Source organism: Nerophis lumbriciformis, linkage group LG03, assembly GCF_033978685.3.
Source record: "Nerophis lumbriciformis linkage group LG03, RoL_Nlum_v2.1, whole genome shotgun sequence".
Lineage (NCBI taxonomy): Eukaryota > Metazoa > Chordata > Actinopteri > Syngnathiformes > Syngnathidae > Nerophis > Nerophis lumbriciformis.
In genome coordinates, this window is record NC_084550.2 from 72013144 (window position 1) to 72037237 (window position 24094).

At 42.0% G+C, this 24094-nt stretch overlaps 1 protein-coding gene across 14 annotated transcripts in view; it reads left to right on the forward strand.

Annotated features, from left to right (window-relative positions):
- LOC133590304 (liprin-beta-2-like) overlaps positions 1 to 19830 on the forward strand; it is a 103982-nt gene extending 84152 nt beyond the window's left edge. For 12 of the 14 annotated variants that reach the window (XM_061942915.2, XM_061942945.2, XM_072912894.1 and 9 more), the window contains 11 exons: positions 6858 to 7014; positions 9250 to 9376; positions 9498 to 9617; positions 13071 to 13221; positions 13688 to 13799; positions 15124 to 15212; positions 15356 to 15478; positions 18520 to 18645; positions 18872 to 19060; positions 19294 to 19461; positions 19536 to 19830. In XM_061942915.2, the coding sequence (XP_061798899.1) occupies positions 6858 to 7014; positions 9250 to 9376; positions 9498 to 9617; positions 13071 to 13221; positions 13688 to 13799; positions 15124 to 15212; positions 15356 to 15478; positions 18520 to 18645; positions 18872 to 19060; positions 19294 to 19461; positions 19536 to 19583 (1410 nt within the window). In that variant the 3' untranslated portion in view covers positions 19584 to 19830. The remainder of the gene's footprint in view (positions 1 to 6857; positions 7015 to 9249; positions 9377 to 9497; positions 9618 to 13070; positions 13222 to 13687; positions 13800 to 15123; positions 15213 to 15355; positions 15479 to 18519; positions 18646 to 18871; positions 19061 to 19293; positions 19462 to 19535) is intronic. The other 2 variants (XM_061942930.2, XM_061942953.2) reach the window with 1 other exon arrangement.
- Positions 19831 to 24094: the final 4264 nt, after the last annotated feature.

Sequence of the window (24094 nt, forward strand, 5' to 3'; positions counted from 1 at the left end):
GGTCTAACAGGGGGGCTATTTAAAGGCTAGAGTATACAAATGAGTTTTAAGATGGGACTTAAATGTTTCTACTGAGGTAGCATCTCTAATTGTTACTGCTAGAACATTCCATAGTACTGGAGCCCGAATAGAAAACGCTCTATAGCCCGCAGACTTTTTTTGGGCTCTGGGAATCACTAATAAGCCGGAGTTCTTTGAACGCAGATTTCTTGCCGGGACATATGGTACAATGCAATCGACAAGATAGGACGGAGCTAGACCGTGTAGTATTTTATACGTAAGTAGTAAAACCTTAAAGTCACATCTTAAGTGCACAGGAAGCCAGTGCAGGTGAGCCAGTATAGGTATATATATATGTATATATGTATATAAAGTTATATACAGTATAGGCGTAATATGATCAAACTTTCTTGTTCTTGTCAAAAGTCTAGCAGCCGCATTTTGTACCAACTGTAATTTTTTAATGCTAGACATAGGGAGACCCCAAAATAATACGTTACAGTAGTCGAGACGAGACGTAACGAACGCATGAATAATGATCTCAGCGTCGCTAGTGGATAAAATAGAACGAATTTTAGCGATATTACGGAGATGAAAGAAGGCCGTTTTAGTAACACTCTTAATGTGTGACTCAAAGGAGAGAGTTGGGTGGAAGATAATACCCAGATTCTTTACTGATTCGCCTTGTGTAATTGTTTGGTTGTCAAATGTTAAGGTGGTATTATTAAATAAATGTCGGTGTTTAGCAGGACCGATAATCAGCATTTCCGTTTTCTTGGCGTTGAGTTGCAAGAAGTTAGCGGACATCCATTGTTTAATTTCATTAAGACACGCCTCCAGCTGACTACAATCCGGCGTGTTGGTCAGCTTTAGGGGCATGTAGAGTTGGGTGTCATCAGCATAACAATGAAAGCTAACACCGTATTTGCGTATGATGTCGCCTAGCGGCAGCATGTAGATACTAAAGAGTGCAGGGCCAAGAACCGAACCCTGAGGAACTCCGCACGTTACCTTAACATAGTCCGAGGTCACATTATTATGGGAGACGCATTGCATCCTGTCAGTAAGATAAGAGTTAAACCACGACAAAGCTAAGTCTGACATACCAATACATGTTTTGATACGCTCTAATAAAATATTATGATCGACGGTATCGAAAGCAGCGCTAAGATCAAGAAGCAGCAACATAGATGACGCATCAGAATCCATGGTTAGCAGTAGATCATTAGTCATTTTTGCGAGGGCTGTCTCCGTAGAGTGATTTGCCCTGAAACCGGATTGAAAAGGTTCACAGAGATTGTTAGACACTAAGTGTTCATTTAGCTGCTGTGCGACAATTTTTTCGAGGATTTTGGAAATAAAGGGAAGGTGGGACACCGGTCGGTAGTTTACCATGAGGTCAGGATCAAGGTTAGGTCTTTTGAGCAGAGGATGAATAACCGCTTTCTTGAATGCTAGGGGAACAGTGCCAGAGGAAAGTGATAAGTTTATAATATTTAGCACTGATGGACCTAATAATACAAAAAGCTCCTTGATAAGTTTCCCAGGAAGTGGGTCAAGTAAACATGTTGTTTGTTTTATCCCACTTACACGCTGTAATAGTTCCTCTAATGTTATTTCATCAAAAAGAGAGAGACTATTTTGTATTGCAGTATCCGTCGTAGATACAGTTGTATCTGTGTTCATAGAACCCAGTTGTAGCTGGGATGCGTTGTCTTTAATCTCCTTTCTAATGAGTTCAATTTTCTTATTAAAGAAATTCATAAAGTCATCTGCCGAGTGGGTGGAGCTATTGGGAGGAGTCCCTTGTTGGGTTAGCGATGCTACTGTACTAAACAAAAATTTAGGGTCGTTTTTGTTGAGGCGGATGAGATTTGAGTAATATTTAGCTTTAGCTAAGGTAAGCATGCGTTTATACGATATTAAACTATCACTCCATGCTTGATGGAAAACCTCAAGCTTGGTCGCGCGCCATTTGCGTTCCAACTTTCTACATGATAATTTATGAGCTCTGGTTTCCTCTGTAAACCATGGGGTGCGCCTTTTAGGGGCCCTTTTTTGTTTTAGCGGTGCTATACTATCAATGGTTTTGCGCAGGGCATTGTCAAAGTTGTTAGTGAGGTTATCAATAGAGCCGACATAATTTGGGAATGGTGCCATTACCGAAGGCAGTAGGTCAGCAAGAGTCATCGTTGTGGCGGCATTAATGTTGCGGCTGCTATAGCAGTTATTATTATTATTAGTTTGTTGACAATGAGTCAGAACTTCGAATTTTATAAGGTAATGATCGGACATTACTTTAGTATACGGGAGTACCATAACTTTGGAGGTGGTGACACCCCTGACCAGCACTAGATCTATCGTATTGCCGTTGCGATGCGTAGGTTCATTTATTATTTGTGTAAGACCACAGCTATCAATTATAGTCTGGAGCGCCACGCACTGAGGGTCTGATGGGGTATTCATATGGATATTAAAGTCCCCCATTATGATTATATTGTCTGCGTGCGTCACTAGATCAGCAACGAACTCTGAGAATTCATTAATAAAGTCCGAGTAGGGCCCTGGGGGGCGGTAGATAACAGCCATATCGAGAGGCAGCGGTGCGACAGACCTCATAGTAAGCACCTCAAACGATTTGTATTTATTATTTAGGTTAGGGGTAAGGTTAAAGTTTTCATTGTATATTAGTGCGACCCCCCCACCCCTTTTAAGGGGACGGGCAATATGCGCATTCGTATAGTTAGGAGGAGATGCCTCATTTAGCGCAAAAAATTCGTCTGGTTTGAGCCAGGTTTCGCTAAGACCAATGACGTTAAGATTGTTGTCTCTAATGACCTCATTAACTAATAACGTTTTGGGAGACAATGATCTTATGTTTAAAAAGCCCATATTATAAGTATTGGGCTGTTTTGACGAGTTTTTGTTTAAATTATCCGTAGTAGAAATATTAATAATGTTGCGTTTATTATACGTAGTGCACTTTAAATAGTTTCGACCATATCTAGGAATTGATACGACGGGAATTTTCAGATTGTTTGCTTGATGCCTCGATCGACTGAACGCATCATGATTTGCCACCTCAGTAGAATGCATATCTACCCCGGACACATTCACAACAGAAAACACATTATGTGAGTTGTGTGTTATTCTAAGAAAATTGCTATGCGTACAGGAATTATCCAGCCTGGCGCTGGCTAGTTCTAGCTTAACTGACTCCTCACCCGGACTAGCAGGCTCTGTAATTGCCTGTGACCGGGCTTGCTCTAGTGTAGTTAGTCAAATGTGACTTAAACAGTAGTCTATATTCTTAGACAGGATGATGGCGCCTTCCTGGTTAGGGTGAAGGCCGTCCCTCATCAGCAAGCCTGGTTTGCCCCAGAAAGAGGGCCAATTATCAATAAACGTTAGTCCCTGTTGTCTACAGAAGCTAGCCAGCCACTTGTTAAGCGAGACTAATCTGCTATATCTCTCATCATTGCCTCTCGCAGGCAGGGGGCCAGAGACAATTACTCGATGCCTGGACATCTTTCTAGCGAGATCACAAGTCCTGGCTATGTTTCTCTTTGTAATCTCTGACTGTCTCATTCTAGTGTCATTGGAGCCAACGTGTACAACTATATTCGCATAACTAGTGGTGCGATTAGCCTGTCGTACGTGTTTACTAGGCCTGTTGCGAGTTAGCTCCCTAAGATTAGCCTCTATGTCAGGTGCTCGGGCCCCCGGGATGCACTTAATTGTGGCTGGTTTGCTAAGCTTTATGTTTCGGGTGATGGAGTCCCCTATGACTAAGGTGTGGTGCCCGGTAGACTGGGGTGTAGGACTAGCTAAAGAGCTAAATCTATTATGCGTCTCAACCGGTACACCGTAGCTTGTAGGTCGCTTAGGACTGTTACAGGCTGGGCTAGTTAGCTCGCTACAGCTAACGCTAGCAGATGTGTCCGCAACATCTAAAGTTACGAGATTACTCTGCTCTAACTGGCGGACACGGCCCTCTAGCAGAGCCAGCCTCTCCGTGAGTAAGGTGCAAGACGCGCAGGAAGCCATACTCACGGTGTTTTCTGTCACCGAGTGAAGTTCCTGCTGTCTTCCGAGAAGTCCTGGTCACGGTGTGCAGGAGTAGACTCTTTCTGACCGGCGCCCGGCGACGCCTTTCTCCGCGCTAGCTTCGTTAGCTTAGCAGCTAACTGCGGGAGGGGTGGAGAGACAGAGATCGGGTGATTTGCAAGTTAAATAGTACTACTAAATATGTTGAGAAAGTAATAAAGAAAGCTGCAGAACAATTTAAAAGCACACAAATAGAACGATACTTAGCTTTTTCGAAACAGCGAGCAGTCAGCGAGCAGTCACCGAGATGGGACTTAAATGCTTCTACTGAGGTAGCATCTCTAACTGTTACTGCTAGAACATTCCATAGTACTGGAGCCCCAATAGAAAACGCTCTATAGCCCGCAGACTTTTTTTGGGCTCTGGGAATCACTAATAAGCCGGAGTTCTTTGAACGCAGATTTCTTGCCGGGACATATGGTACAATGCAATCGACAAGATAGGACGGAGCTAGACCGTGTAGTATTTTATACGTAAGTAGTAAAACCTTAAAGTCGCATCTTGAGTGCACAGGAAGCCAGTGCAGGTGAGCCAGTATAGGTATATATATATGTATATATGTATATAAAGGTATATACAGTATAGGCGTAATATGATCAAACTTTCTTGTTCTTGTCAAAAGTCGAGCAGCCACATTTTGTACCAACTGTAATTTTTTAATGCTAGACATAGGGAGACCCCAAAATAATACGTTACAGTAGTCGAGACGAGACGTAACGAACGCATGAATAATGATCTCAGCGTCGCTAGTGGATGAAATAGAACGCATTTTAGCGATGTTACGGAGATGAAAGAAGGCCGTTTTAGTAACACTCTTAATGTGTGACTCAAAGGAGAGAGTTGTTTTAGTAACACTCTTAATGTGTGACTCAAAGGAGAGAGTTGTTTTAGTAACACTCTTAATGTGTGACTCAAAGGAGAGAGTTGTTTTAGTAACACTCTTAATGTGTGACTCAAAGGAGAGAGTTGTTTTAGTAACACTCTTAATGTGTGACTCAAAGGAGAGAGTTGTTTTAGTAACACTCTTAATGTGTGACTCAAAGGAGAGAGTTGTTTTAGTAACACTCTTAATGTGTGACTCAAAGGAGAGAGTTGTTTTAGTAACACTCTTAATGTGTGACTCAAAGGAGAGAGTTGTTTTAGTAACACTCTTAATGTGTGACTCAAAGGAGAGAGTTGTTTTAGTAACACTCTTAATGTGTGACTCAAAGGAGAGAGTTGTTTTAGTAACACTCTTAATGTGTGACTCAAAGGAGAGAGTTGTTTTAGTAACACTCTTAATGTGTGACTCAAAGGAGAGAGTTGTTTTAGTAACACTCTTAATGTGTGACTCAAAGGAGAGAGTTGTTTTAGTAACACTCTTAATGTGTGACTCAAAGGAGAGAGTTGTTTTAGTAACACTCTTAATGTGTGACTCAAAGGAGAGAGTTGTTTTAGTAACACTCTTAATGTGTGACTCAAAGGAGAGAGTTGTTTTAGTAACACTCTTAATGTGTGACTCAAAGGAGAGAGTTGTTTTAGTAACACTCTTAATGTGTGACTCAAAGGAGAGAGTTGTTTTAGTAACACTCTTAATGTGTGACTCAAAGGAGAGAGTTGTTTTAGTAACACTCTTAATGTGTGACTCAAAGGAGAGAGTTGTTTTAGAAACACTCTTAATGTGTGACTCAAAGGAGAGAGTTGTTTTAGTAACACTCTTAATGTGTGACTCAAAGGAGAGAGTTGTTTTAGTAACACTCTTAATGTGTGACTCAAAGGAGAGAGTTGTTTCAGTAACACTCTTAATGTGTGACTCAAAGGAGAGAGTTGTTTCAGTAACACTCTTAATGTGTGACTCAAAGGAGAGAGTTGTTTTAGTAACACTCTTAATGTGTGACTCAAAGGAGAGAGTTGTTTTAGTAACACTCTTAATGTGTGACTCAAAGGAGAGAGTTGTTTTAGTAACACTCTTAATGTGTGACTCAAAGGAGAGAGTTGTTTTAGTAACACTCTTAATGTGTGACTCAAAGGAGAGAGTTGTTTCAGTAACACTCTTAATGTGTGACTCAAAGGAGAGAGTTGTTTTAGTAACACTCTTAATGTGTGACTCAAAGGAGAGAGTTGTTTTAGTAACACTCTTAATGTGTGACTCAAAGGAGAGAGTTGTTTTAGTAACACTCTTAATGTGTGACTCAAAGGAGAGAGTTGTTTTAGTAACACTCTTAATGTGTGACTCAAAGGAGAGAGTTGGCCTAGGTTGCTCGAAGGTGGGGATCGAACCAGGAACCCTCAGGTTGCTGGCACGGCCCCTCTCCCAACCGCGCCACGCTGTCCCCCAACAACAACAACAACAACAACAACAACAACAACAACAACAACACTCTGCTTTATGGAGAAAAGGCCCAATGCTGTGTATCATTGCTCATATGAATATCTTTCACTTACTTGCTTGTCTTGATGATAGGCTTCAACTGGGTTGACTGTGTCACACACACACACACACACACTCACACACACACACACACATAATGTGTGTGTGTGTGTGAGTGTGTGTGTGTGTGTGCAGGTTGTCAGAAGTGTTTAGCATCACCGTCTTCCTCTCAGCGTTGTTTCTTCACGGTCACATTGACTTCCACGCTGTGTCTTACATAAACACACACACACACACACACACACACACACACACACACGCACGCACACACACACACACACAGGATGTGTAGGGTAATACTTGCCATGTTTAGCAACATAATGATAATTGGTTCTGTCAGAAGGTCCCCATGGAGCAGCAGAAGTATGGAACAGTTCCAGGAAAGTTGAGGTCAAAGATGAAGATGATCAACCATGATGATGATGATGACGATGATGATGATGATGATGATGATGATGATGAAGGATCTCCTGTTGATAACTACCAGCACAGCCTGAGTGAGTTCAAACCTCTTTTTTGATCTCTCATTTCCTGCATGTCTCCTTCCCCTCACCTGTCCCTGGTTGCAGCCCTCATCTGTCCCTGTTTGCAGCCCTCACCTGTCCCAAATTGCAGCCCTCACCTGTCCCTGGTTGCACATCTCACATGTCCCTGGTTGCACCCCTCACCTGTCCCTAATTGCAGCCCTCACCTGTCCCTGGTTGCAGCCCTCATCTGTCCCTGATTGCACATCTCACATGTCCCTGGTTGCACACCTCACCTGTCCCTGGTTGCAGCCCTCATCTGTCCCTGGTTGCAGCCCTCATCTGTCCCTGATTGCACATCTCACATGTCCCTGGTTGCACACCTCACCTGTCCCTGGTTGCAGCCCTCATCTGTCCCTGGTTGCAGCCCTCATCTGTCCCTGATTGCACATCTCACATGTCCCTGGTTGCACACCTCACCTGTCCCTGGTTGCAGCCCTCATCTGTCCCTGGTTGCAGCCCTCATCTGTCCCTGATTGCACATCTCACATGTCCCTGGTTGCACATCTCACATGTCCCTGGTTGCACACCTCACCTGTCCCTGGTTGCACCCCTCACCTGTCCCTGGTTGCACATCTCACATGTCCCTGGTTGCACCCTTCACCTGTCCCTGGTTGCACCCCTCAACTGTCCCTGGTTGCAGCCCTCACCTGTCCCTGGTTGCAGCCCTCACCTGTCCCTGGTTGCAGCCCTCACCTGTCCCTGATTGCAGCCCTCACCTGTCCCTGGTTGCAGCCCTCACCTGTCCCTGATTGCAGCCCTCACCTGTCCCTGATTGCAGCCCTCACCTGTCCCTGGTTGCAGCCCTCACCTGTCCTTGGTTGCAGCCCTCACCTGTCCCTGATTGCAGCCCTCACCTGTCCCTGATTACAGCCCTCACCTGTCCCTGATTGCAGCCCTCACCTGTCCCTGATTACAGCCCTCACCTGTCCCTGATTGCAGCCCTCACCTGTCCCTGGTTGCACCTGGTTGCAGTTGCCAATCAGGCGTTTATTCCTGCCTGCCTCGCCTGTTCCTCAGAGCTGAATGATTGATTATTGTTTGAGAGCCTGACTGCTTCTCCTCTGTCAAATAGTGACAAAGCACTTTGAGTACCTTGAAGATAGAAAAGTATAACCCATTTACCATATATTATGGTGTGTGTAGAAGGTAAGACATATTATCTGGCATTGTGTTTCACCATATTATGCAAAAGCAACTTTTCTTACCTTCTGGTACCTGCTGATCTGTATTTGGGATCTGCATGAATCCTGAAAAATTGCACACGTCCACCTTTCTAATCCGTGTCGACACCGTAGTGGATAATCTTCTTCTTTCTCTCTATCTTCTTATGTGACATTCATCCTCCACTGTTGCCATTTCTAATATAAAGTAGTGTAAAGTTCTTACTTATATCTGTCAGTAAACTCACCACGAAAGCACTAAAACATACCTTTACATTATTCACCCAAGGAACTTTACTAATTAGAGAGTTCCGGTCACGGGACACATTCCGGGTGTTGTTGTTGCACTAGTGAGCCACGGATGAGGAGATGCTGCTCCGTTATTGATTGAAGTAAAGTGTGAATGTCATTAAAACAGTTAGCGCCATCTTTTGACACTTCTTCCACTCCCGTCCTTGCACGCTACACCGCTACAACAAAGATGACGCTGTCCAAGTGGAGGCACGTAGATAAGACCTGGAGAGACTGTGAGTTGAAGATGATGTGTAAAACATCATCTATGCAACATTTTGAGCAAAGAAGCAGCATGACATGTTATGTAGACCACAAGGAAGTCTTTTACATTTAGAAAATAATCATAATAGTATGAGCACTTGAATGTGCTCTATAATCCGGTGCGCCTAATATATGAACAAAAATAGAGCATTCATTGGCAGTGGGCCTTATATTCCGGTGCGCCCTATGGTCCTGTAAGTAGTGTAATAATGAAGTTAAAGAAAGTGAGGATCAACATTCTAATGATCCTGCAGGGGTTTATTGTGGTCATGTTCATGTTTCAGCAACACAAAATAAAGTTGAACTCTGAGCCAGGCTGCAACTCCAATATGAACTTTGCAAGCTTGACTCAAATCTTTGCTTTCTTCTCACTTGTCACTCACTTGGATGCTGCACCTGCCTTGTCCTGCTGGGTATTTGTCCTTTGTGGCCAGAAGGTTTGTTCTCAGGACGCACAAAACAACTAGTCTTCTTCTTCCTGCTCTGACAGGACATGCAGAGAAGATGGATGAGTCCAACCAGTCCTTCCTGTCCACTGACAGGAACTCCAGCCAGCAGTCCGCCAAGTCAGCAGAAAGCAGGAAGAGTCACAGAGGCATCAAGAAACTGTGGGGCTTGTAAGTCCTGCTCCTAATGGCAATCCTCCACTCAAACGTCAACAGAAAAGCCTGCAACATCCTGGGAGGACTGATTTAAGGTCAACTTGTTTACCTTACCCAGTCTTTGTCTTGTCTTCAGCATCCGCCGCAGTCAGTCAGGTAGTCCGGTCCAGGTCCATGACCCCAACCTTGGAGACTTTAAGCGGGGAAACATCAGAGCCAGCACTGGACCAAGACTGGCACCTTCAGTGAATATGCGGTATGTACAGTATATACTGTATATGTATGTACAGTTCCATATGAGTTGGGAAATGGTGTTAGATGTAAATATAAACGGAATACAATGATTTGCAAATCCTTTTCAAGCCATATTCAGTTGAATATGCTACAAAGACAACATATTTCATGTTCAAACTCATAAACTTTATTTTTTTTTTGCAAATAATCATTAACTTAGAATTTCATGGCTGCAACACGTGACAAAGTAGTTGGGAAAGGGCATGTTCACCACTGTGTTACATGGCCTTTTCTTTTAACAACACTCAGTAAAGGTTTGGGAACTGAGGAGACACATTTTTGAAGTGGAATTCTTTCCCATTCTTGCTTGATGTACAGCTTAAGTTGTTCAACAGTCTCCCTTCTCATATTTTAGCCTTCACACATTTTCAATGTCTGGACTACAGGCAGGCCAGTCTAGTACCCATACTCTTTTACTATGAAGCCACGTTGATGTATCACGTGGCTTGGCATTATCTTGCTGAAATAAGCAGGGGCGTCCATGGTAACGTTGCTTGGATGGCAACATATGTTGCTCCAAAACCTGTATGTACCTTTCAGCATTAATGGTGCCTTCACAGATGTGTAAGTTACCCATGTCTTGGCCACTAATACACCCCCATACCATCACACATGCTGCCTTTTACACTTTACGCCTAGAACAATCCGGATGGTTCTTTTCCTCTTTGGTCCGGAGGACACGACGTCCACAGTTTCCAAAAACAATTTGAAATGTGGACTCGTCAGACCACAGAACACTTTTCCACTTTGTATCAGTCCATCTTAGATGAGCTCAGGCCCAGCGAAGCCGACAGCGTTTCTGGGTGTTGTTGATAAACGGTTTTCGCCTTGCATAGGAGAGTTTTAACTTGCACTTACAGATGTAGCAACCAACTGTAGTTACTGACAGTGGATTTCTGAAGTGTTCCTGAGCCCATGTGGTGATATCTTTTACACACTGATGTCACTTGTTGATGTAGTACAGCCTGAGGGATCGAAGGTCTGCTTACGTGCAGTGATTTCTCCAGATTCTCTGAACCCTTTGATGATATTACGGAGCGTAGATGGTGAAATCCCTAAATTCCTTGCAATAGCTGGTTGAGAAAGGTTTTTCTTAAACTGTTCAACAATTTGCTCACGCATTTGTTGACAAAGTGGTGACCCTCGCCCCATCCTTGTTTGTGAATGACTGAGCATTTCATGGAATCTACTTTTATACCCAATCATGGCACCCACCTGTTCCCAATTAGCCTGCTCACCTGTGGGATGTTCCAAATAAGTGTTTGATGAGCATTCCTCAACTTTATCAGTATTTATTGCCACCTTTCCCAACTTCTTTGTCACGTGTTGCTGGCATCAAATGCTAAAGTTAATGATTATTTGCAAAAAAAAAAATTTTTTATGAGTTTGAAGATCAAATATGTTGTCTTTGTAGCATATTCAATTGAATATGGCTTGAAAAGGATTTGCAAATCATTGTATTCCGTTTATATTTACATCTAACACAATTTCCCAACTCATATGGAAACGGGGTTTGTATATATATATTGTAGCGTCCCGGAAGAGTTAGTGTTGCAAAGGATTCTGGGTATTTGTTCTGTGGTGTTTATGTTGTGTTGCGGTGCGGATGTTCTCCCGAAACGTGTTTGTCGTTCTTGTTTGGTGTGGGTTCACAGCGTGGTGAATGTTTGTGACTGTGTTAATGTTGGCTTATACGGCCACCCTCAGTGTGACCTGTGTGGCTGTTGACTAAGTATGCTTTGCTTTCATTTGTGTGCGTGTGTCTAAAATTGACGTTATCATTAAAAGTTGAAATGATCGCACGTCGAGTCAGCATTTCTTGACATCTTCAAGCAAAGACATTTGTCAAACCCGTCCAACGCTACAATATATATATATATATATATATATATATATATATATATATATATATATATATATATATATATATATATATATATATATATATATATATATATATATATATATATATATATTATAATTATATTTATATAGCGCTTTTTCTCTAGTGACTCAAAGCGATTTACATAGTGAAAGCCAATATGTAAGTTCCATTTAAAGCAATGTGGGTGGCACTGGGAGCAGGTGGGTAAAGTGTCTTGCCCAAGGACACAACGGCAGTGACTAGGATGGCGGAAGCGGGGATCGAACCTGGAACCCTCAAGTTGCTGGCACGGCCACTCTACCAACCGAGCTATATTGCCCCGTGCTGCACAGAAGTTAAGACATACATACTAGAAGAGGCAGTAATATAAAACATTTCACTCTAAAAAGAATAAATACATAAAGTACATCAGAGAAAATGAAATAGACTAACATCACACAACTCTCGTGCTGCTTTAAAAGCCAAAGAGTGAAAATATGTTTTAAGATGTGACTTAAAAGTCATTAAAGAGGGATATTGTTCCAAAGTTTTGGGGCCACAGCATCACCTCTGGATTTTAAACGGCTTTTTGAGACGACAAGAAGAAAGTGATCAGCTGACTTTGTGGGCGTGTACCATTTTTAAATGACTGACATATATTGTGGCGCTAATCCGTAAAGAGATTTAAAAAGTCAAATGAACTTAGAAGTACACATAATGATAAACATGAACTTAGAAGTACACATAATGATAAACATGAACTTAGAAGTACACATAATGATAAACATGAACTTAGAAGTACACATAATGATAAACATGAACTTAGAAGTACACATAATGATAAACATGAACTTAGAAGTACACATAATGATAAACATGAACTTAGAAGTACACATAATGATAAACATGAACTTAGAAGTACACATAATGATAAACATGAAACATAATGTCAGTGCAATCCTGCCAGCTGGACCAATAAATAACAGATTGATGTCATGACTTGGTCCTGGGTGTTTGCTTTTCCGGAATGCAACGGAAAGTTGGCTCGGGCGAGACGGGAATGTAAATACATGATTTATTGAATATATCAAAATAAAGTACAAACGAAAAGCGAGAGAACAAACTATGAAACCAAAAGACTATAGCATTAATAAACAAAACTTACTTGGCATGGACTAAAAGGAGCAGCATGAACGATGGACATGAAATCAAGTGTCAGAAATGTGCCGAGCATAATTGTGGGATGTCACCAGACAGACAAACTGAAAACAATGAACTTAAATACTACAGACATGATTAACGAAAACAGGTGCGTGACTCAAAACGTGAAACAGGTGCGTGACGTGACAGGTGAAAACTAATGGTTGCTATGGTGACAAAACAAAAGTGCACAAAAAGTCCAAAAACAAAACCGAACATGACCAAAACAAAAACATGATCACACAGACATGACAATTGATATTACAACAAACTGTTGAAAAGCAGCAGAAGAAAAGAAAGCAATGGTTACCAAAAACTGAAGAATAAAAATATCATGTATTTATTGTTCAGAGACTTGAAGGTTCCTTTTTCCAAGTGGAGCACAGAGCAGACGTGTGATTGGCTGGAAGATATTGGACTGGGCCAGTACGCCATGCTCGCTCGCCACTGGCTCGCCAGCGGTCAAACTCTACTGGCAGCCACGCCACAAGATCTACACAAGGTACACACACACACACACGCACACACACACACACACACACACACACACACACACACACACACACACACACACACACACACACACACACACAGCCAGTGTCACAGTCATCTTTGTCAAGCATGTTAATAGTTGTACTTCTACATGTCTCACCTGTCTTACTGCTGCCCGTCTACTTGTCATTTAGTAACACCTTTCTTACTGCTGCCTGTCTACTTGTCATTTAGTAACACCTGTCTTACTGCTGCCTGTCTTCTTGTCATTTAGTAACACCTGTCTCTTTACTTCTAGCTTCTTTTAGTTCCGCCTTCAACAAGTCTTCTTCTGTCCTGTGACTTTCTTTTGAATGATTGTTGACGTTTTGTTGTTGTAAATGTTGATGTTGAGTCGGAGTAAATGCAGTAATGGATGAAATATGTAACAATTGTCTGGGAGTCCAAATATGTCCTCCCCTTCTTTGTTTTTCAAGGAAATGGGAATGAAGAATCCATTGCATAGGAAGAAACTCCAGCTGGCCATCAAGACTTTGAGTAGCAAGCAGCACGAGAAGTCTGCTGAGTTGGATGAAATCTGGGTCACTCGTATGTATTCAAACACTAAATATGACACAATGATGCAAGCAGTAAGAGGGAAGCAGGAAAAAGCCAAAAGCAGTGAAGTTGTCAGGTTGTGTAAATGGTCAATAAAAAGAGAATACAACAAATCCTTTTCAACTTATATTCCATTGAATAGACTGCAAAGACAAGATATTTAACGTTCCAATGAGAAAACGTTGTTATTTTTTGCAAATATTAGCTCATTTGGAATTTGATGCCTGCAACATGTTTCAAAAAAGCTGGCACAAGTGGCAAAAAAGAGTGATAAAGTTAAGGAATGCTCATCAAAGACTTATTTGGAACATCCCACAGGTGAACAGGCTAATTGGGAACAGGTGGGTGCCATGATTGGGTATAAAAGCAGCTTCCATGAAATGCTCAGTCGTTCACAAACAAGGACGGGGCGAGGGTCACCACTTTGTCAACAAATGCCTGAGCAAATTGTTTAAGAACAACATTTCTCAAGCAGCTATTGCAAGGAATATCATCAAAAGGTTCAGAGAATCTGGAGAAATCACTGCACGTAAGCCATGATATTACACACCTTGGATCCTTCAGGCGGTACTGCATCACAAAGCGACATCAGTGTGTAAAGGATATCACCACATGGGCTCAGGAACACTTCAGAAAACCACTGTCAGTAACTACAGTTTGTGGCTACATCTGTGAGTGCAAGTTAAAACTCTACTATGCAAAGCCAAAGCCATTTATCAACAACACCCAGAAACACCACCGGCTTCGCTGGGCGTATTAGTGGCCAAGACATGGGTAACTTACACATCTGTGAAGGCACCATTGATGCTGAAAGGTACATACAGGTTTTGGAGCAACATATGTTGCCATCCAAGCAACGTTATCATGGACGCCCCTGCTTATTTCAGCAAGACAATGCCAAGCCACGTGTTACAACAGCGTGTGAAAATGTGTGAAGGCTAAAATATGAGAAGGGAGACTGTTGAACAACTTAAGCTGTACATCAAGCAAGAATGGGAAAGAATTCCACTTCAAAAATGTGTCTCCTCAGTTCCCAAACCTTTACTGAGTGTTGTTAAAAGGAAAGGCCATGTAACACACTGGTAAAAATTCCTTTTTTGCAATGTGTTGCTGCCATTAAATTCAAAGTTTATGATTATTTGCAACAAAGAAGAAAGTTTGTCAGTGTGAACATGAAATATCTTGTCTTTGCAGTCTATTCAATTGAATATAAGTTGAAAAGGATTTGTTGTATTCTCTTTTTATTGACCATTTACACAACCTGACAACTTCACTGCTTTTCTACTTTGTACTTCTAACATGTGATGTTCCAAAGGATGGCTGGATGACATCGGACTTCCTCAGTATAAAGATCAATTTAGTGAAGCAAGAATGAATGGACACATGCTGCAATACCTCACTGTGGTCAGTTGTACACAACAACACAATCTCTTGTGTGCTGTAGTTACACAACATGACATGAAGTTGTGTGGTGCAGTTACACAACGTGACATGAAGTTGTGTGGTGCAGTTACACAACATGACATGAGTCCTTGCGTCCATCTCAGAATGATCTGCTGGTCCTGAAAGTGAGCAGCCAGCTGCATCATCTCAGCATCAAGTGTGCCATCCATGTTCTCCACCTCAACAACTTCCACCCCTTCTGCCTGAAGCGCCGACCCAGCACCGACGTCAGTATTCAATATTCTTGCTTTTATGCAACTCTTACATTCTGCCATGTTGAGTGACACCAGGAGGCAGAGACCAAAGCCACGTGCAGGCAAAACCAGTCTTTAATGATTAGCGCAGATTGATGCTGGCAAGAGGGCAAAGTGTTGTGCTAAAGTGCTAAATTGTCCTGGGCGAGGTCAATGAGGTTCAACAGGGGCCTGCCTGGTTGATGTGATCTGGATGGTCCAGGTGAGCGAGGGTCAGCCAGGTGACACACACACAAGTACAAACCCCGTTTCCATATGAGTTGGGAAATTGTGTTAGATGTAAATATAAACAGAATACAATGATTTGCAAATCATTTTCAACCCATATTCAGTTGAATATGCTACAAAGACAACATATTTGATGTTCAAACTCATAAACTTCATTTTTTTGTTGCAAATAATCATTAACTTTAGAATTTGATGGCAGCAACACGTGACAAAGAAGTTGGGAAAGGTGGCAATAAATACTGATAAAGTTGAGGAATGCTCATCAAACACTTATTTGGAACATCCCACAGGTGTGCAGGCTAATTGGGAACAGGTGGGTGCCATGATTGGGTATAAAAACAGCTTCCCAAAAAATGCTCAGTCTTTCACAAGAAAGGATGGGGCGAGGTACACCCCTTTGTCCACAACTGCGTGAGCAAATAGTCAAACAGTTTAAGAACAACGTTTCTCAAAGTGCAATTGCAAGAAATGTAGGGATTTCAACATCTACGCTCCATAATATCATCAAAAGGTTCAGAGAATGTGGAGAAATCACTCCACGTAAGCGGCATGGCCGGAAACCAACATTGAATGACCGTGACCTTCCATCCCTCAGACGGCACTGTATCAAAAAGCGACATCAATCTCTAAAGGATATCACCACATGGGCTCAGGAACACTTCAGAAAACCACTGTCACTAAATACAGTTGGTCGCTACATCTGTAAGTGCAAGTTAAAGCTCTACTATGCAAAGCCAAAGCCATTTATCAACAACACCCAGAAACGCCGCCGCCTTCTCTGGGCCCGAGATCATCTAAGATGAACTCATGCAAAGTGGAAAAGTGTTCTGTGGTCTGACGAGTCCACATTTCAAATTGTTTTTGGAAATATTCGACATCGTGTCATCCGGACCAAAGAGGAAGCGAACCATCCAGACCAGGGGTGTCAAACTCAAATACAGAGTGGGCCAAAATGTAAAACTGAACAAAGCCGTGGGCCAAGGTTGAACAAATTAACCTTTTTGACAGGGACCCAAACAAGTTTTGCTTTGAATATTGAACAAGCAAGGCTTATATAACTTTATAGTGACATGCATAATAATAATAATAATTAAAAAATATCAATGGCATATCAAATACAATTTAAATAAAAATTGAATGCCTCTTTTCTATTTGCAGCCTTCTAAGGTAAATATCAACATTAACTTTTTCCACAGGATAATAAATTAGAAAATAAAATAACAATGAATAAACCAACCATTCAGGACTTTAAACTGCTCAGTTTGCAACACACTGATCTAATCTGATGTGCCCAAGCCAGATACCTGACATCTTTTCTTGGATGCTAGTTCATTAATGTCGGGGCTCAGGCTTTGAGCTGAGGCAACCTTCATTATCCAACGAAGGTGTTCATCAGTCATTATATCTCGCATTCCACAGTCTTACAGGCACTGCTTTTAACGTCCTCTACGAGCTGACGTCACATCCGCTTTTCATCCCTTCTAATATTGAGCTGAGGCAACCTTCATTATCCAACCAAGGTGTTCATCAGTCATTATATCTCGCATTCCACAGTCTTGGGGGCGTGCCTTACAGGCACTGCTTTTAATGTCCTCTACGAGCTGACGTCACATCCGCTTTTCATCCCTTCTAACAACATGCCCGCCTAGTCACATTAAATGAGCGGCTCCTGTATGCACACACACATACTTCATCAACAGTTATACAGTTTACACTGAGAGTTGCAACTTTAACATTGTTAGAAATATGCGCCACACTGTGAATCCACGCCATACAAGAATGACAAACACATTTTGGTAGAACATCCGCAGAGTAACACACAACATAAACACAACAGAACAAATACCCAGAACCCTTTGCAGCACTAACTCTTCCGGGACGCTACAATATACACCCCCGCTACCTCCAAACCCCGCCCCCCCGGCGTAGAATGCACCCCCTGACGGGAGTGTTGTATCAACTAAAGCCCACACTTAAAGTTTCCACGTGCAAGATTGAATGTATTTGAAAAAGTTATTTAATAAGAAGCCAAAAGTGCAAAAACAATAATGTTCGTGTTGGAGGAGTTGTGAATGAATGAAATATGAAATCCGTGCTGCAGTCGCTGCTGGGCCACAACATTAGGTACACCTGCAGACTGGAAAATAGGGTACTCTGGGAGTGGAAGAAAGTAGAGAGACTGAGGCATCGCATTGATGAATTTCTGTGGAAGGATTGACTCACAGCAACTAAACATTAACCAAAGCTTGCAGTGCATCAGCACCCTGTCAAGAAGGATGAAAAGTCAAGCACACAATCCTGGAGGAACAAACTTTAGTAGGGGAACCCTCCCAACCTTCCAGACCTGTAATGGAAAGGAAGCTTCCTGTGAACATAAAATGTCCTGCTGCTGCAGACCAGGAGTTAATGCTGACTTCAGCACAAACTACAGACATCATTTACCAGAACGTAAAAGAGGAAAAAGGTACTAGATAGTTATTACCCAAACTTTATTTAGGAGGCAACAGGAGATCAAGCACCTCATTCAATGAGACAGCCCAGAAAACCATAGAAGAAGAGTAAAAATGGAGGGCAATAGCTCAGTTGCAAGCTGAATCGCAAATGTGTGGGGATCCACACCATTAGTTTTATTGTAACGGTTACAATAGTCCATGTTTTCATCAGTAATTGATCCATAAGTGTGCAACCTACTTGCTGACTGAATACAAAGTTGATGGTACTAAAGTCAATATTGATGCTGAATACAAAGTTGATGGTACTAAAGTCAATATTGATGTGTGGTTCAGAAGCAGTTGAGTCGTAGTGAGGTGACCCAGTGGTCCAACCACAGAGTCATGGAGTGGCTGAGATCTGTGGACCTGGCAGAGTACGCCCCAAACCTGCGTGGCAGTGGAGTTCATGGAGGTCTGATAGTAAGTATGAATGATTGTCATGAAGGTCTGATAGTAAGTATGAATGATTGTCCTGGAGGTCTGATAGTAAGTATGAATGATTGTCATGGAGGTCTGATAGTAAGTATGAATGATTGTCATGGAGGTCTGATAGTAAGTATGAATGATTGTCATGGAGGTCTGATAGTAAGAATGAATGTTTGCTCGTCGCTTCCGTCAACTTCCTCCATTGTCTGTTGTGAAAAAGATGCTGGAGCCTGGCTTTAACGCCGACACGCTGGCCATGCTGCTGAACATCCCGCCTCACAAAACCCTGCTCAGACGTCACCTCAGCACCAACTTCAACAACCTGCTGGGGAGACACGCCCAGCAGGAGAAGCGACAATACGCCGAAGCCGCTGACCACTCGCCACTCAACATTACCGCCAAGATCAAGGTAACACACAACAGAAACACTAGTTTTACCTCATGCATGTTACATCATTATACAATAGACATCAAATTCATGTTTTTATGAAACAATAAACATAACATTCATGTTTTTATGAAACAATAAACATAACATTCATGTTTTTTTGATGCAATAAACATAAAAAGCAGCCAGCCAGTAAAAGATCAAGTTTACCACAAAGAGTTATGTTTTTTTCCTGGGTTTGTTTTGTGTTGCAGCCAAAAAAGTTGGTCTTTTCCAACTTGGCTCACTTGCGGAGGAGGCGGCCAGAAGAGTCCAAGGACTACGTTTGTCCCGTGGAGTCTGGTGGGCCTCAGGACGGACGCACATCAGTCAACCAGATCCACCACGCCAACATCCTGGATCCTGATGAGTCCACAGACCAGGTGTGTGGCCGACGCCCACATGACATTTCGATCATCAGTAGCAGCCAATCACAGCTTCCTTCCTTTGCTTGCAGCCTTTCCTTCATCCTCCTGAAGTCCACCACTGTGACTTGGACCAGTGATGTCAACCCTCATCATTAAATCTTCCTTAGTAATACTTCCATTTCTACTTTATTTGCACTTAATACACTTCCACTTGGAATACTGTTGCAGTGTTTCATTTATTTATGTTGCTTTTTGGACATTCTATACTAAAGGTAGTAACATTTTGTTTATAATTAACACAATGTGTGTAAAATGTACAGTACTTCATATTTACTTACTAGTGTACAAATCAATTTCAACATGCAAATAAACATTTTCATTGTACTTGCAAGTATTCCTTCAAGTGTACTCACGCTCCAATGTTGATCTGTGTTATGACACATTTGCTTGGACTGCAAGTTCTCTGACGTTGTTTTATGTTTGACTGTCATTTACTGCTCACACTTGTTATTACCAAATAAAATAGCTTTGAGGTCGGTAAGCAAAACCAGAATTATTCCGTACATTAGGCGCATCGGGTTATAAAGCGCACTGTCGAGGTTTGAGAGAAAAAAATTTTTTTAAGTGCGCCTTTTAGTCCGGAAAATACACTGGGGGGCGGGGGGGGGGCACAGGTCCGGTGGCCATGGATGAAGTGCTGGCTGTCCAGAGTCCCCAGCCTGTGCATCGGTTGGGGACATCTCTGCGCTGCTGACCTGTCTCCGCTTGGGATGGTCTCCTGCTGGCCCCACTATGGACTGGACTCTTACACTATTATGTTAGATCCACTATGGACTGGACTCTTACACTATTATGTTAGATCCACTATGGACTGGACTCTTACACTATTATGTTAGATCCACTATGGACTGGACTCTTACACTATTATGTTAGATCCACTATGGACTGGACTCTCACACTATTATGTTAGATCCACTATGGACTGGACTCTCACTATTATGTTAGATCCACTATGGACTGGACTCTCACACTATTATGTTAGATCCACTATGGACTGGACTCTCACTATTATGTTAGATCCACTATGGACTGGACTCTCACTATTATGTTAGATCCACTATGGACTGGACTCTCACTATTATGTTAGATCCACTATGGACTGGACTCTCACTATTATGTTAGATCCACTATGGACTGGACTCTCACTATTATGTTAGATCCACTATGGACTGGACTCTCACTATTATGTTAGATCCACTATGGACTGGACTTTCACTATTATGTTAGATCCACTATGGACTGGACTCTCACACTATTATGTTAGATCCACTATGGACTGGACTCTCACTATTATGTTAGATCCACTATGGACTGGACTCTCACACTATTATGTTAGTTCCACTATGGACTGGACTCTCACACTATTATGTTAGATCCACTATGGACTGGACTCTCACTATTATGTTAGATCCACTATGGACTGGACTCTCACTATTATGTTAGATCCACTATGGACTGGACTCTCACTATTATGTTAGATCCACTATGGACTGGACTCTCACTATTATGTTAGATCCACTATGGACTGGACTCTCACTATTATGTTAGATCCACTATGGACTGGACTTTCACTATTATGTTAGATCCACTATGGACTGGACTTTCACTATTATGTTAGATCCACTATGGACTGGACTCTCACACTATTATGTTAGATCCACTATGGACTGGACTCTCACTATTATGTTAGATCCACTATGGACTGGACTCTCACACTATTATGTTAGTTCCACTATGGACTGGACTCTCACACTATTATGTTGGATCCACTATGGACTGGACTCTCACTATTATGTTAGATCCACTATGGACTGGACTCTCACTATTATGTTAGATCCACTATGGACTGGACTTTCACTATTATGTTAGATCCACTATGGACTGGACTCTCACTATTATGTTAGATCCACTATGGACTGGACTTTCACTATTATGTTAGATCCACTATGGACTGGACTCTCACACTATTATGTTAGATCCACTATGGACTGGACTCTCACACTATTATGTTAGATCCACTATGGACTGGACTCTTACTATTGTGTTAGATCCACTATGGACTGGACTCTCATACTATTATGTTAGATCCACTATGGACTGGACTCTCACTATTATGTTAGATCCACTATGGACTGGACTCTTACTATTATGTTAGATCCACTATGGACTGGACTCTTACTCTTGTGTTGGATCCACTATGGACTGGACTCTCATACTATTATGTTAGATCCACTATGAACTGGACTCTCACTATTATGTTAGATCCACTATGGACTGGACTCTTACTATTATGTTAGATCTACCATGGACTGGACTCTCACACTATTATGTTAGATCCACTATGGACTGGACTCTCACTATTATGTTAGATCCACTGTGGACTGGACTCTCAATATTATGTTAGATCCACTATGGACTGGACTCTCACTATTATGTTAGATCCACTATGGACTGGACTCTCACTATTATGTTAGATCCACTATGGACTGGACTCTCACACTATTATGTTAGATCCACTATGGACTGGACTCTCACTATTATGTTAGATCCACTATGGACTGGACTCTCACACTATTATGTTAGATCCACTATGGACTGGACTCTCACTATTATGTTAGATCCACTATGGACTGGACTCTCACACTATTATGTTAGATCCACTATGGACTGGACTCTCACTATTATGTTAGATCCACCATGGACTGGACTCTCACTATTATGTTAGATCCACTATGGACTGGACTCTCACTATTATGTTAGATCCACTATGGACTGGACTCTCACACTATTATGTTAGATCCACTATGGACTGGACTCTCACACTATTATGTTAGATCCACTATGGACTGGACTCTCACACTATTATGTTAGATCCACTATGGACTGGACTCTCACACTATTATGTTAGATCCACTATGGACTGGACTCTCACTATTATGTTAGATCCACTATGGACTGGACTCTCACACTATTATGTTAAGATCCACTATGGACTGGACTCTCACTATTATGTTAGATCCACTATGGACTGGACTCCCACTATTATGTTAGATCCACTATGGACTGGACTCTCACACTATTATGTTAAGATCCACTATTGACTGGACTCTCACTATTATGTTAGATCCACTATGGACTGGACTCTCACACTATTATGTTAAATCCACTATGGACTGGACTCTCACACTATTATGTTAGATCCACTATGGACTTGACTCTCACTATTATGTTAGATCCACTATGGACTGGACTCTCACACTATTATGTTAGATCCACTATGGACTGGACTCTCACACTATTATGTTAAGATCCACTATTGACTGGACTCTCACTATTATGTTAGATCCACTATGGACTGGACTCTCACTATTATGTTAGATCCACTATGGACTGGACTCTCACTATTATGTTAGCTCCACTATGGACTGAACTCTCACTATTCTGTTAGATCCACTATGGACTGGACTCTCACTATTCTGTTAGATCCACTATGGACTGGACTCTCACACTATTATGTTAGATCCACTATGGACTGAACTCTCACTATTATGTTAGATCCACTATGGACTGGACTCTCACACTATTATGTTAATATCCACTATGGACTGGACTCTCACTATTATGTTAGATCCACTATGGACTGGACTCTCACTATTATGTTAGATCCACTATGGACTGGACTCTCACACTATTATGTTAAGATCCACTATTGACTGGACTCTCACACTATTATGTTAGATCCACTATGGACTGGACTCTCACACTATTATGTTAGATCCACTATGGACTGGACTCTCACACTATTATGTTAGATCCACTATGGACTGGACTCTCACACTATTATGTTAGATCCACTATGGACTGGACTCTCACTATTATGTTAGATCCACTATGGACTGGACTCTCACACTATTATGTTAGATCCACTATGGACTGGACTCTCACTATTATGTTAGATCCACTATGGACTGGACTCTCACACTATTATGTTAGATCCACTATGGACTGGACTCTCACTATTATGTTAGATCCACTATGGACTGGACTCTCACACTATTATGTTAGATCCACTATGGACTGGACTCTCACTATTATGTTAGATCCACTATGGACTGGACTTTCACAATATTATGTCAGACCCACTCGATGTCCATTGCATCCGGTCTCCCCTAGGGGGGGGGGGGATCACCCACATCTGCGGTCCTCTCCAAGGTTTCTCATAGTCATTCACATGGACGTCCCATTGGGGTTGTGAGTTTTTCCTTGCCCTTATGTGGTTTCTGTACCTTGGATGTTGTTGTGGCTTGTGCAGCCCTTTGAGACACTTGTGATTTAGGGCTATATAAATAAACATGTCCAGTTACAACAAATCAATCAGGCAAGTTGGACAACTCCAGTACCACACATCACATTGTCTGGACTTTCCCTTCAAGCATTGAAATGTCTGACATTGCAGCAGACGCTTGCCTAATTTGCATATCTATCTTCAGTCCAATTAGACACTCAGCTGTTGAGTCTGGAGTTTCCCATCCTTCTCTTAGCATCGCTTTCCCAACGACCATCTTGTGCAAATGTGTCACATTTATTT